Genomic DNA, 16,026 nt, shown 5'->3' on the forward strand with positions numbered 1-16,026 from the left:
TTCACTGCGTCAAATAATAAGTTGCGACACGTTCGATGCGTCACAAAATATATCGATGTTTCGCTAGGAGCGTGCCACCAATTCGGACAATTTATTAGTGTCGGATATCGCCGACAGGCGCACTTGGTGATGTAATTTATTAATTAAACTATTCATAAATATTTCTGGGAAAGGGCGTAATTTTTATTTTCAAAGGGTTATTACATATTCAGGGGTGGTTCCAGGGTGGTGGGGTGCTTGGGTCCGTACCCCCCCCCTTAAGCAACATTTCTAAAAATTGTAGGTTGATATATATATATATATATTTTACTATACATACATATTTAAAAAAAGTATTATAAACATATTATATATGTTACTATACCCCCCCCCCCCCCCATTAAGTCTCTGGAACTACCCTTTTCTTGTTAGCATTTAGCAGCAAAAACAACATTTATAACTTTCAATGTATTTATTGTATTTTCCTTTAAATAAAATATTACAACATTCAAAATAAAATAAAAAGTACCTTTGTTCTTAACCTAAAAAAAAACATAACAATTTCTTAATTTGTAGAACATTTAAAACAATAATTTTATTGATTGGTGGTAGTTTTTGAAACATGGGTAGACACAGAGTCCTGGCTCACCTGGGCATGTTGGGCAGTAGATATCAGTTTCCGAACGTTTTTTGGTTTTAATACACTCTTGGCATCGACGAACTTTTTTCTTTTTGTTTTCATTTCTTTCGATCATTTTAGGATAGTGATTTCCTGTTTTGGGTTGAGGAGTAAAACGTGGTGCTAAAGTAGTTTCCAGTCCTTCTTTTATCAATGTTTCAATGACAGACAAACGAAAATCGTATAAATTAAGTTTTGATCCACTATATCTGTTGAATAAATCATTGCTGTTTACTAAAATAATTTGGAGAATGTGAATACCTAGTTTTTTATACCATCTCATAGTTTTATGTTCACATGAGTAATAGGATAACATTTGATCTGAATGATCTATGCCCCCCATAAACTTGTTGTATTGAAGTATAGCTTTCGGTTTTGTAATTTGGTTTCCCTTTTTATTAATTTCTTCCACCAAAGTTCCGTCATATTCTGTTGATATTACAAGTACGTCTCTCCTATCTCTCCACTTCATTATACAAGTACCTTCTTGAGTAAACCTTTGAATCATTTCTCCTTTGTTTACATTTTTTAATGTTCGACCGAAAAAAAAATCAACAAAATAAGTTATTTATAAACGGATTGGACTGAAATAACGAGAATTTTTCTGTGCAGAGGCGTGTGTAAAAATAAAAACATTACTGTAGTGCGTCACTATTTTATAGCACATTTAATTCAACAGACCTGATGTCGGCTATATCCGACAGGCGGACAGTTCATATACCTACGCGTCGGATATATCCGACAGACGCACCGTGAAAAAACAGGTCCATCGGCTATAGCCGACAAACGCAGCGAATGTGTTAACGTTGATAAAACAAGGTATCATACGATCACAGATATATACATTTTTTAAATATCTATAACATACGACAACTAGATAACCGTAATAGCGTTTTCCATCTGGCTGTACTAGTGTACACTACACGCGAGCACTGATACCATAATCATAGTATCACATAATTTTCAACCAAGGTGTATCAATACACCTTGTTTTCAACACTGCTAAAATTCACGGTATCGACTGGTGTACACCAGTGTACACTAGTGCAGTCAGATTTTTTGAGGTTAGGTTGAAATAATTATCAATAATAAGGAACCCTTATAACCTCAACAATTATAAAACACATCGGATAAGCCCGATGTTCTATCTTATCCATGTAAATCGATGATACAGCAGTTATTTTCTATACCGTGGACACAGTCGTGTAATATTATAATGTATTATTTTTATTTATTTTATTTAAACATAACTTAACAAAAAGAAAACAGCCTATGTGACAGTAACTAACAGTGAGAGTTGAAAAACCGTCTTTAACAGCTACTTCTATTTTAAAGTTTTTATTTTATATAATCTGAGAAAAAATACCTTTAAATCTATAAGCATGGTTTTAGATAGAATTACTATCTAAAGTCGTGCCTGTATGATATAACGTCTATATTAATATTATAAAACTATATTATCATTACAACGATACATTATTATTATTCTATTTTATATTATTTTAAAAAAGAAGTATGATGTTAAATTTAATAAATAACAATAAAAAAAAATAATACTTACATAACTTCTAGAAATTGATGTATTTTTTCTAAGTATGATGACTGGTCTATTTGTTAGAGTTGTTTGACAATCTTTTGACTGGCTATTGAAGATGTTTGGTAAACTGCTGGCTGGCTGTTGTTTTGGCGAAGAAGACTGTTCTGCTTTCGGCATCTCTTGGAACTGCTGTTGCTTGAACTAATGACGATAAGCTAAGAAATTCTGTGTTTTATACCCGAAAATAACCCTTTCTTCTCTCATAAGAATTTTTTTTTTTTGGATGGATTTAAAAATTTTAATTCATTTCATATCCTGTTTTCGTATTATAATAGCATTGACATTTAGTAAATGTGAAAACATTTGGCTGGACAAATTATGTTAGCAACAATTTAAATTCATATAATGTAATTGGTTTTTTGGGAATAAATGTGTTTATTTTAAATCCTGTTTGTAATAATTTAAATTCATATAATGTAATTTGCTGTTGTATATGAACATGTTTCAAAAGACATCTAAGGTAAGGTTATTATAGAAATTTATTCAAGGGGACATTGACTATGGTAAATGGCAAAATGTCATAAACATTTGACTGGTCAGGTTATGTTAGCATCAATTTAAATTTATGTAATGTAATTTGCTGTTGTACCTGTATGTACATGTCTTAGCAGGTTTCTATAATGTAAGGTTATGGCACCAGACCATTGCTATGATCATTTATATACTTAATTATTGAAGTAGTGGTAAAAATCTGTGTATAAAAGACGGAGGGTATTCACTAATATTCACCAGTCTTTAAGATTTCACCCCAAGACAAGAAGCCCAGTTCAACAGAAATACTACCAAAAAAATGCCGTACCGTACAATTGCTTCAACTGATTTAGAGGTTAGTAACTACTTAGTAAATATCTTATAATCATAGCAAATTGGAGGCCAGTCGTAACACTACTCAACGCTATGGTTATAATTCTTGGAACATAGAAAATATATAATGAAAAAAAACAGTAAAAAAAATAATATACTATGTTTTATGTTTCATAGAATGGACATTTCAGTGAATCAATTGATATGAGACCGTCTTTTTCAAAAACAAAACCTGGTTCAAAATGTTCTGTAGAAAAAACAAGTGTGAAAAAACCTATGAAAAAGAAGCAGAATAAAATGGTAATATAAATACTATTTTCATAATGATAGCATAAATAATTTAATTTTTTATAGAATGCATCATACAGAGATAATATCAATGAACGCTTGAGATCAGAAGATTTTGATGTTGAGGTATTTAATTCGCTAACATTCAGACAAGGAGATGGCGTTGTAACAATAAAGACGCCTTTTGAAGAAAAAGAAAAGGAGCTTTGGGTGATGAGCCATTATAAGGTTGCTAACATCGAGAATGTGCCAGTAAAGGACAGGTAAATACATTGGTTTAAATTTTAAAAAAACTATTGCTGAATATGTTTTTTTTTACTGATTTTATTTACTTTTTGTTTTTTTTAAATAATTTGTTGTTATAGATGGAAGTTCAGTGAAGCTACTGTCAGATTGTACACGACCGACGAATCAAAAGATCATTCACTTTATACTGGTGTAGTAAACCGGTGGTATTACTAATATTCTAAGTACATTCCCACGATAGGACAACAACAACAAGAAGGTTAACTTCTTCAACGATTCCAAGAACCGCGTACAATGTACGTACCTACCTAGAGTTTGGCAGCGTAATTAAAAAACATTTTGCATTTCCACGATAGTGTGAAAACAACCTATGAAAATAATCCGTGAGTGACAGCGCAATTTAAGGACTAAGTAAACGGATTATAAATATCTGCAAAACGTATTTAAATTTGTACCAATAAGTGCCAATCATTCGCTCGGGTTGTTTTTGCAATAACAACGTCCAGCTCCGGTTCCTTTCAAATATCCACCTCCTGGACTCTACCGTGTACATTTGTATCCGTATAGATTTTATATAAATATAAGATAGAATCTATAGTAAAATTAGATTTAGTACAGAGTCTGCACTACGCACACGCTGAGTCTCGGGCAAATGCTTTTCGCTCTGTCCTCAAATTTATATGTGAAATTAATTACTTTTTAATAAATTACTTATAACTAACTTGTGCAACTTGACTCTCTACAACCTTCTCTCCTACATTAACCATCAACGTCGACGAACTCAAAAATATAAGCGAGCAGTGAGGAATCACTACACTGGTCTTAATGAGACGATGCACCATATTTGACAAATTATTACTAACCGACCGAAGCGTCAAACTATTAAAAGCAAGACGGCCGTTTGATTATAATATGGAAAAATGAGTTTCATTTAATAAACAAAATATTACTATACACGTTTTTATTTATTCAAAACTCAAAGGTCTTGGAAAACATAAACCTATAAAATATGGTTGGAAAAAAAATTTCTAATTGAAACATTGTTATCAACTCTGTACTATCAAATTTAATTTACTTATTCACTGAGAACATGTGATAAGAATAAAACAATAAAACATAATATTGAAACTAAAACTCATTAAAACTACTCTGTATGATTTAAAATAACATGTAATTAAAAACATATAGTAAGTTTATTATTGAATAAAAAAAACTTTTACTTAAAAAAAAACATAAACTAAACAAATTTATATATTTTATAATATTAGATCTTGTAAAATCATATCGAACAATGTGTTAAAATGGTATTGTAATATTTCATATAAAAATGATGTGTCATCGTTCTGTAGGGGATTATAATAATTAAAATTATAGTTTTGAATGTATTGGTTGATAAATTCGTTCCTTTGACAGGTGGACGGCAGACCACGGACATCATTTTTAATTAGGTCATATGCAGTGTTGAAGGTAATTTGGTAAGTTGGTAAACGTTTTTGCTTGTCTACCACATACAAATCTATTAAATTCTGTAATTGACGAAGCCGGTAGAAATCTACAAGTGACAAGGTAATGTATTCCTCGTTTAGATGTAGGGTAATTGAACTCTGTTTAACATTTATCGAATATGAAAAGGAATCGGTAATCTTTACACGCCTCACCCTGGTATTTAGGTTATTACTAATTGAATTGTAATTCAATAAAGACATCAGTGTAAACCATTCTTCTCAACTTAATGTGATAATTGAAATCTGCTTGTTGATTAATAATCCGACCGTAATACTTTTCTTGTTAAAAGCCCGGATATCGAATGTATACTTACTGACAATTATTGGTGGACTCATAGTGAAGTTTTTTTTTTTTTTAAATCTTTTGTATAAATAAAAAGTGTGATATAACTGTTAGGAGTTATACATTGAACTGCTAGTTTTTCCCCTTTGCAGTCATATTATATACTAAAAACTCTTTGATAAAAAAAAATGCAAAAAATGTGAACGTACAGATAGCCAATTAGTGCATACTAGAGAGGGGGATTTACATATACTTACTAACCTGTTACCTGAAAAACATTTTAAATTACTATAATATACGCACTAACCCGCTAGACGTATGTCCACGATATATTAAATCGAATATTAACACATTTAAGATAAAATATTCAATTTTTTTATTTTTTTTTTATCCAATACAGCAAATATTATAAATAGTATATAAAAAAAAAACATGATTTAACAAATGGTTTCGCACGAACCAGTTTCACAATCACAAATAACTTCGGTTTTACAATATTTACTTATTATTTTTTGTACAAATTGATTTCCTTTCATTAATAATACAAATAAACATCTAGGTGAGAATCGAGTATGTTCTATAAAACAATTATCATCGATTTCAAAACTATGCAGAATTATTCCACACCAATGGCATTGAACTGCATCGTCGAGATTGATATATTAAAATCCACATTCCGAGAGTTTGTTTTTATTCTGACCGGTATTTGAAGGGAAACTTTTAAAAGTTCGTAACTTTGATACAAATGTAGAGAATTCTGGATACGCTGGCGTTGAATTGAATCGTATTTGGTCGACCAATGACTGGATGTCGTTTGTGCATTTTTGAAGAAATTAAATAACTTATACAACTTAAATAAAACTTTGAGAAAATAAAGAAAAATGAGATACGACTTGAGTGAACAACGGATCATTTATAACTGAATATGTTAAAAAAAAAAATAATCAACTTTAAAGCCTAACCTAACCTAACCTAACCTTTTTTTTTTTTTTTTCTGTTTGAATCGAGGACCGGAGGAGGCATGTTAGCATTACTTCTCCTCCGGCCACCATCGTTTATTGCACATATAAATAAAGATTAATTTAAATACACAATAACTGCGTCCTTGGGCGCACCCACACCACAACTGGTAACATGTGGTTAGGTTAGGTTAGGTTAGGGGTTGGTCAGTACCTGTGTCATGTGGTAGGTCGAGGGCACCCCCACAACGGTCCTCTCCATACACCTTGACACGCTGGGAATTACGCAGTGGGTCCATCTCCCTTTCTTGCTGGCATCCCACCTCGTCTGCCAGAGCATGAGTGTCGCCCGTCTCTCCTCCCGCTTGATGGTCGCTTTCGACGGACGGACTGCCCCGGGGTCGGCGGCTGCTGTGGATAGCTGTGCTCTAATCCTGAACCTTTCTAGGGCCACTAGATCCGCCGGAGGCATTCGCGCCAACAGCAGAGATGCCTCGTCGGAGACGGTGCGGTAAGCCCTAATTACCCTCAGGGCGGCTGCCCTCTGGGGTCGTATCAGAGTCGTGGTCGTCCTCGCGATCTTGGACACCTGGGGGCCCCACACCGGAGCCGCGTATAGCAGTTGGCTCTCGACCACTAAAGAGAGGAGTCTCCGCTTCCACTGGCAGGGCCCTTTAAAATTCGGCATAATCCTGGCCAAGGATACGGCCGAGCGGGAGGCCTTCTCGGCAACGGTCGCGATGTGTGGGGCGAATGTCAACCGTTGGTCCAGTATCACGCCTAGATACCTCAGTTTTTTTAGCAGTTCGATGTGGTGCCCGCCGACAACGAGGCGAGGAGGGACGAACGCTAGCCTTTTGGTCAGGAGCACCGCCTCACTCTTCTGATGAGCGAGTTCCAGACCCCTGCTGGACATCCACCTGTCTATCGCCTCCAGGGTGGGGTTGACGAGATCTTCAAGAAGCTGGCCAGTTCTGGCCACTCCAACTACAGCCAGGTCGTCTGCAAATCCAATCAGGTGGACGCCACTGGGAACTTCCAGCTCAAGGAGGGAGTCGTACGCGACGTTCCACAGGGTGGGACCCAGGACGGATCCCTGGGGGACGCCGCACGTGACACGCCTCGGGGTCGATTCGTCGCCTGTTAGGAGCTCCCTGTCGGAAAGCCATGACCGGAGCATTTCGACCAGGTACTCGGGGGTGTTCTTCCTACGGAGCGCATCGTCGATCACTGGCCACTGTAGGGAGTTAAATGCATTCCTCACATCAAGTGTTACCAGTACGCAGAGGTCCTTTGTACCCCTCCCCGCGGCAGCGCTCGCGGCGATGTCGAGGACCTTCATGATAGCGGTCTCGGTAGAGACCCCCTTGCGGAAGCCAAACTGGTTAGGGGCTCTCCGACCCCCCAGGTCGGCGTCGAGATGTGATTCTAGCCTCTGGAGCAGCAGTCTCTCCAGGAGTTTTCCCGGCGTATCCAGAATACAAATCGGCCTGTAGCTGGAAGGCGACTCTGCCGGTTTGTTCGGGCCTTTACGAATTAGGACAAGTCGGGCTCTCTTCCAGCGGGGCGGAAACGTGAAGGCGCGGAGACAGTCATTGTAAACCCTTAAGGCTCTGTTTGGGCTCGTCGTCACGAAAGCCTTAAGAATCTCGTTGGGAATGCCCGTCGGACCGGCAGCTCTTCCTGACGAGAGTCTCTTGGCGGCCTTGGCCAGGTCGTCCCTAGTGAACCGCGGAATGGGCATGGTGATGTCCAGAGGATCACCATGCCCAGGGTCGAACCTATCAAACATGGTATGGACCGCCGCGGAGGGTGCCTCGTCCCAGTTGGTCACGGGGGCCGTGGGAAAGAGGAAGTCGGCGATCTCGGCCTCTCTGCCCCTGGAGGCCGCTCCTAGATTTCGGGCGCCGAGTTTTCCCATGAAAAGTTTATACGGCTTGCCCCATGGGTCGGCGTCAACTTGGCTGCACAGATCAGACAAGCACTTGGTCTTCGCCTCACCAATCTTACTTCGCAGGCTCTTCCTGGCGGCGGTGTACTCTATTCTAGCGGCCCAGGCTCCAGGTTGGCCGGCCCTCTTAAGACAGCTCTGGTATGCCCTTCGTGCTCTCAGACAGTCTCGACGGAGTTCACCGATCGCGCCGGTCCACCAGTAGACGGGTTGTTTCCTCGGAGGGCCCGGTCTCCTAATCGGCATCGACGCCTTTTCCGACGGCATTTTCCGCCTACACATGTTTTCAAGCTTCATCTCGACAGATTAACTAGAAGAAGTATAGTGCAAAAGAAACTGCATCTGCCAGCTTGTGTACATCAGGTACGTTCTTATCACTTGGAACCCCAAACTTGTCAATTACCACCTTATCAACAAACTAGTGAGCTGTTTTTCGGTGACTTTAACGCTGGGCTTTTTCACTATCCACCTGTGTTTCAACTCCGATTTAGCTTGCATGCTGTACTACATTACTGTACTTTGTGTTGCATGCTCTTGTCTTAAGGAGTTATTTTTAAGTATTTTTATATATTTCTTTTTTCAATACTCTTGCATCAAATTATGCCTTCAACACCCTCTTCCGTGGCTTCAAATACTCGTGCACAGGCTCAGAAACCTCCTTCTACCTCTGACATTTTAAAGGCAATCGAATCGCTCTCTACTTCGCAATCGTCGCAGTTTAGTGAACTTGAAAGTAGCATTTCGACACTCACTTCCCAAGTATTATATCTGGTTACTGAAAATGCTTCTTTTCGGGCTGAAATTGGTGTGCTCCGTTCAAGAATTGATGTTTTGGAATCACTTCCGGTCCCCTCTATCGATTCGTCTTCAGTGATTTTTCGTGAATCTACTGAACGAAGCAAAATTGAATTTAATGCAATTGCATATGGAGTGCCTGAGTCCGCTGCCAACACCGCTGCTTTAAGAGTTAATGATTATCTACGTACACTTAGCAATCTTCTTGAACAAATAACTATACCTATACCCACCAATCTTAAGCTAATACGCCTAGGCAATAGTAATGCGAAGAAACCGAGACCTTTGAAGGTAATTTGCCAATCCAAGGCCGATGCTTCTCAACTTATTTTAAATTTTAATTCACAAACGCGGAATGGATTATTACCAGAACCTGGTTTTCGCATTGTTCGGGACAAAATCACGCTTGAACGGGAACTTTTGCGTAAAGCTCATTCCGATCTGCAACGTAAAATCGAAAGTGGCTCTTCAGATTTTACTATTTCATATGTCAATGGTGTACCTTCAGTGATTAAAGCCGGTCCAAAAAACATGAACCCCAGAGGAGGAAGCAATCATCAACCGAATTCCACTCAGCATTTGCATTAGTTCCTGATTTCAACTCTGGTATGCATGTTTATTGTAAAAATAATATTTTTTGTACCATTTGCCGTTTTTCTCATTCTACCTTTAACTCATTTTTATCTAAATTTAATAATATTAAAACTAACTTTTCTTCTATACCCTACCCTAAGTTTAATAATTTTAATGTTATGCCTAATATTGATCATTGTTTTAAAATTTACTACCAAAATGTACGTGGCCTTCGTAATAAATTGTTTAATCTCCGAACTAATTTTATTTTATTATCTTATGATGCTTATATTCTCACGGAGACTTGGCTTTCGGATGACATCTCTAATTCTGAATTATGTTTTGATGGGTATTTAATCTATAGGTGTGACAGCAATGTACGCACAAGTAATTGTCGTCGAGGAGGAGGTTCATTAATTGCTGTCAAGAAAGACCTAAGACCAACCTTATTACGACTGCATTTGACACTTGTGAGCAAGTTTTTGTTCGCCTCACTCTAGCCAGTGGTCTCTCTGTATTTTTAGCTGGAGTATATTTACCTCCTGGTACAAATTTGTCTGTGTATGAGAGTCATGTTGAGGCCTTAGACCGGGTATGGAGATCTTATAATTTTAATCTTGGTTTGGTATGTGGTGACTTCAATATGCCCAATGTTGAGTGGTCCGTCTGTGGTTCGGGTCTTGTCTACTCAGGTAATATAACTGATAAGGTCCGTTTTGTTGGTGATCAGTTTAGTTTCCTTCACTTCGTCCAGAAAAACCAAATTCTCAATAACTCTGGATCTCTTCTTGACCTAATTTTCTCTAGTAATGAATCCACCTTAGTCCAGCAGGCTACAGATTTATTAGTTCCATGTGACATTTACCACGCAGCACTGTCTATTTCCTGTCCCTTTCCTTCAGACCCTCCAATGCTGGACGCTCAACACACATATTATGATTTTAAAAATGCTAACTACGAGAGGATTATTCATAGACTTGAGAGCATTGATTGGTACAACTCCTTAGATTCAAGATCCGCAGACCTTTCTGCTGATTTTTTACAGAAATCATTGCTTGATTGTATTCGTGAATGCGTTCCATTACGAAACTTTCGAAACTCTACTTTTCCCATATGGGTCTCAAGTAAGCTTAAGAAACTTCTCGCTATGAAAAAACAATCGCATAAACAATATAAAATGTTAGGTGGTCTTAATCGTTATTTAATCTTTTCTCAACTACGCGCCTAATGTAAATTTGAATCGAAGTGTCTCTATAGTCACTATTTGCGTGACATACAGAATCGTCTATGTGTAGATCCTAAATCATTTTGGAAATTTGTTCGTAGTAAACGTGGTGTCTCTACAATACCAGATGAGGTTCATCTTGGGGAGTCTAAGGCCTCCAGTGACCAAGTTGCTTCTTTGTTTGCTTCTCATTTCTCATCTGTTTATGGTGACTCACGATTTACCTGCAATAATTTTTCAGATGAGTTTATAAACAACCAATTTTCACACCTTCCTTCTAAATTATCTATATCGATTGATGAAGTTAATATTGCGCTTAACTCTCTTTCAAATGTTCACAGTTCGGGCCCGGATGGCATTTCTGTTAACCTATTGTATCACTGCCGTGCCTCTCTCAGTATACCGGTCACTTTAATTTTTAATAAATCACTTACAGAAGGTGTTTTCCCTTCTGTGTGGAAAATAAGTCGTGTTACACAAATTTTCAAATCTGGAAATCCGGCTCATGTCGCTAACTATAGACCCATCTCCGGCCTTCCTCTCCTAGGTAAACTGTTTGAGTCTATAGTACTGAAACGAATCGAACGTTCTTTCTTAACCACCTTATTAATTGACCAACATGGGTTCTTTCCTAGTCGCTCGACTGCGAGTCATGTAGTTTTTGCTTCTTACCTTAACTCGGCGTTTGAATTAGGAAATCAAGTCGATTTGATATACACGGACTTTTCTAAAGCGTTCGACTCCTTAGACCACAATGCACTTCTTTATATCCTCGACAGACTTGGTGTTGGTGAGCCACTTTTACCATGGTTTAGTTCTTACCTTAGTGACCGTCGACAATTTGTCAACCTCTTCGGGAAGTCATCTGATCTCTTCCGCGCATCGTCCGGTGTTCCACAATGTAGCCATTTAGGTCCCTTATTATTTAATATTTTCATTAATACTATATGCTCAGTTGTTTCCCCTTGTCGTTTCTTAATTTTTGCTGATGATTCTAAAATTGTTCACACGATTACCTCAAACAATGATTGCCTCACTCTCCAAAACACCCTTGATAAATTCACCAATTGGTGTAGTACGTTTAATTTATCTCTTAACATCTCTAAATGCAAAGTTATGACTTTCTATCGCAACTAATGCAGTGATATATTTTGACTATAGACTTGATGGTATATATACTCAACGTGTTAGCCAGGTCCATGATTTAGGCATTTTATTTGTAGCTTCTCTTAATTTTAGCCCTCATATTGATTATATGACCAGCAAAGCCTTTCGTGCTTTGGGATTCAAAAGGCGTCACTCAACCAATTTTAGTTCTGCCAATTGCCTTCTAGCTCTCTATAATGCTTTAGTCCGGTCGGTCATTGAATATGGGTCTATTGTTTGGTCACCATATACCACAGTTGATATTTGTCGGATTGATCGTGTACAAAACAGTTTTATGCGTTTCGCCGGTTATTGCCTCAACATTCCTCATCCACCACATGATTATGGGCCATTAAGTCAAGCTCTGAGACTAGTTCCACTTTCTGTAAGACGTGATAATTTTGATATCACTTTTATTCAGCGTCTGATAGAAGGGCAAGTTGATGCCCCAAGACTACTTGGAGAACTTAGATTTCGTATTCCTAGTAACACTAGGCTTCAATGTAATTTTTATATACCCACCAATAAATCAAACTTCTCCAGGAATGCCCCACTTACAAGAATGATGCATAATGCAAATAATCATATAGACTATTAAGCCATATGTAGTACGAAGGCTCACATTTTTTTTTTACTTAACTTACACCACATGTTACTACATGTTAAACTTGTCAACACCACAACTTATACCATAACTGGTGGAAGAAACGGAATGTAGTGCGTATGGAAAATATATAGAAACTAAGCTACAAAGTTTTTCCCCAAAAACAAGAAATGCCGTTCAACATGAATTCGGTAACATCATTTTTAAAGCTTGCCAAGGGTTCTATGAATATAACTATCCTGCTAATAATATGAATCAAATCCATCCTATTCATATGTCACTTTCTTACTACAATCCTAGCCCTATACCTTCTACTTACATTCCTAGTCCCTCGTCTTCTACATACAATCTTGGCTCTATACCTCCTACTTACAGTCCTAGTCCCTCGTCTTCTACATACAATCCTAGCCCTTCGCCTCCTACTTATTATACTAACCCTTCCCCCACTCATAATGTCTATGATCTTAATTAAAATTAAACAAGATTTTAAGCAGTTAGATTAAAATGTAATTGTTTTTTTTTTATTATAATAAGTGTTTTAGTAAAATACATTTATTAATATTTGTTATTATTATATTTTTATTTTATTAATATTATAATTAATCATTAATAAACAGAAAAAAGGACTTAAATCGTCAATATTATTATTTTTATATCTTATTAAAATTACAATTGCTATTATTTATAAAAAGGACGAATTATCAATAATATTATTATTATTATTTGTTTTTATTAGTATTTCTTATTTTATTTATTTGTTATTATTTTACTATCATTATAATAATTATTATTATTAATAAGAAAAAAGGACTAGTATTATCAATGTTATTTATATTTGATTTATTTCTAAATTATGTTCAAATTATGTTCAAAACTTTAAAAAGTGTTAAAATATAATTCAAAATGTTCATTAAACATGCGTACTTGTATATTTTCTTTTAAAGCTTCCACAATTGCTTGGCATACTTCGGGAACAATCTGTCCAATAACTTGTTTTGACATTTTAAACAGGCACTTGCATACTCTGATAGGAATCACCAGTTGCCAAAAATCGCAATATAACAGCTAATCTTTCTTTCGCAGGAATGGCTTTTCGAAAATTTGTATCTTTTTTGGAGATTTTCACCGATCAAATTTATAAGATATTCAAAATCAATTGACGACATTCTAATGAAGTTTCTGTACTGTCCACTTATTTCCTGTTCCTGAAGACAATTCAATAAATCTGATCCACTACATATGTCCCTAGACTTCATTAAATTTGTTTGCCACCATTTTCTTTCACTTTTTTTTTTATTTTTTCGTTTTTTTAAAATAGAATGAATTAAAATAAATGATGCGCTAGCGACTTTTAAATTTTTATCAGAAGACATTGCACACGATGTGAACTAACTCGAAAACAAACTGTGAATACTGAATAACTGATGGATAGACCGGTGAACAACCAAATACACAGTATCGCTCGAATCTATCGTATACACTGGTCGTGTAACATTGTACCATTGTAACATTGTAACATTGTAACATTGAGGCGAGCACGAACTCTGTTACATTACACCTAAATGCTCCAGTGTGTACCCACCTTAGGGGTTCCGTGAGCCGGTGCTTAGGGTTCCATGAAAAATTTTGGAAATATAAATTAATTAATAATGTTTGTAATTTTAATTATGATTCGAACATAGAATAGCTCCTCTTCTCGTTAGGACGTTTGATAAAATATTCGTTATAACTAGGGCTGGGATTTCGATGCACTTTGCATTGTTTTCCTAAGCTTACTGTGCAATGCTGATCTTGTCACAAATTTGTTTTATGTACATTTGAATGAGAATAAGAAAGTTTATTTTGCATTTTTTTGCATTTTTAGGTCATTTTCTTAACTTTTAAGGGCATTTTAGAGTTTTTGGAGCATTTTTTGAGTTTTGGAAACCAAGTATGAATTTGAAATTTTATTTTAAGATTTTTACACCAACATGGTTTTTAAATAAATATAACAGATTATAAGTAGGTACTCGTAATTCGTATTATATTTTTGGACAAGGTTTGAGTAACCTCTACCCGCATTTCCTGTTAAATAATCTTAAATCGGTAAAATCAACGTCCGATGATTTCGTTCGACGTTCAGTACGAGTTTTGTCGTCGTTAACACCGTTTCTAATTAATTTTTTTTAATAATTTAGTTTTTTTTTAATTATTAAAAAAAAAAATTTTAGATCATAAAAGCATTTTTTTTAGGACATTTTTTGGGATTTATTAGGTCATTAAAATCCCAGCCCTAGTTATAACGTTAATAATGCCATAACAATATTGAAGGTTGTCGATCCATTTATATTTATATTTTATACTACTAGGTATTCATTTATCTTATCTGCAGTCTTTAGTGAGCAGTCGGCCGGTGGGTCTCGTCACGTTAAAGGTACGGTCTCCAAGGCTGATGTTCGTAATCGGCCGCCGCGTCGAATGTGGTCTACTAAACGCGACCGCGACATGTCGCGGCAGTAAAATTATTGTTTTTGGCTAGTCAACAGTCATATTTTTAGTTCAGTTTCAAATCTGTTCAAGTGCGCAAGTATAATTTAAATTCATAAATAACAAACTATTGATAAATTAATTGTTAATAATAATAATATTCTAACTCTGCTATTGATGGATGAGGACGACGATGAGGTTAGTTCATTTTCTTATTTGACGTCGAAAAAAAGAAAAACAACTGATGATATCTTTAAAAACCGTAAAACTGAAGGATGTTTTGAAATTTTAATCGATCGACATTTGATGGGCAATCAAGTTAAGTTTCGTGAGTATTTCCGAATTAATGATGAACAATTCAATTTTTTATTATCTTTGGTGGAAGAAAAATTATATGCAGAACCTACCAATTGAGTTAAAAATCCAATATTGCCGGCAGAAAAATGACATCAAGCAGTGACATTAAGGTATTTATAATTGTTTTTATGTTTTTTATGGATGTATCGAACTATCGAAGTAATAATTTTGAATTTTTTTCAATAGATATCTTACCACTGGTGAGTCACCGAGATCATTATCATTTGCTTTTCGTATCAGTCACAACTATTTAAGCACAATAATAAAAAGCACACTAGCTGAATTGAGAATTAAATTGGTACCCATTTTTTTGCCCGATTTAAAAAATATAGATTTTAAACAAAAATCAGCAGAATTTTCGCACAAGTGGAATTTCCCAAATTGTATTTTGGCAATTGATGGGAAGCATGTCCGTATACGAAGTCCTAGTAATTCTGGGTCTTTATTTCATAATTATAAAGATTTTTATTCGATTGTACTTCTGGCGATGGTGGACGCGAATTATAAATTTATAGTTGTTGACATTGGTTCCTTCGAAAAAGAAGGCGATAGTGGTATTTTTTAAAGTC

At 36.2% G+C, this 16,026-nt stretch overlaps 3 protein-coding genes and 1 pseudogene across 3 annotated transcripts; 3 read left to right on the forward strand and 1 right to left on the reverse strand.

Moving 5' to 3' along the window:
• Positions 1-516: 516 nt before the first annotated feature.
• On the reverse strand, positions 517-1,166 carry LOC132946882 (piggyBac transposable element-derived protein 3-like). Its single transcript, XM_061016993.1, has 2 exons — positions 629-1,166; positions 517-521 (listed from the first exon to the last, which is right to left on the reverse strand). Exons 1-2 carry the CDS (start codon positions 1,164-1,166, stop codon positions 517-519), a joined length of 543 nt encoding a protein of 180 aa, XP_060872976.1.
• A 1,879-nt stretch (positions 1,167-3,045) lies between these two features.
• Positions 3,046-3,809, forward strand: LOC132946889 (uncharacterized). Its single transcript, XM_061017005.1, has 4 exons — positions 3,046-3,081; positions 3,237-3,359; positions 3,414-3,610; positions 3,713-3,809. Exons 1-4 carry the CDS (start codon positions 3,046-3,048, stop codon positions 3,807-3,809), a joined length of 453 nt encoding a protein of 150 aa, XP_060872988.1.
• Positions 3,810-12,139: 8,330 nt separating this feature from the next.
• LOC132946913 (uncharacterized) lies at positions 12,140-12,628 on the forward strand. Its single transcript, XM_061017033.1, has one exon. It carries the CDS (start codon positions 12,140-12,142, stop codon positions 12,626-12,628), a length of 489 nt encoding a protein of 162 aa, XP_060873016.1.
• Positions 12,629-15,277: 2,649 nt separating this feature from the next.
• On the forward strand, positions 15,278-16,022 carry LOC132946922 (uncharacterized; annotated as a pseudogene).
• Positions 16,023-16,026: the final 4 nt, after the last annotated feature.

This window comes from Metopolophium dirhodum, chromosome 1, assembly GCF_019925205.1.
Source record: "Metopolophium dirhodum isolate CAU chromosome 1, ASM1992520v1, whole genome shotgun sequence".
Classification (NCBI taxonomy): Eukaryota; Metazoa; Arthropoda; class Insecta; order Hemiptera; family Aphididae; genus Metopolophium; species Metopolophium dirhodum.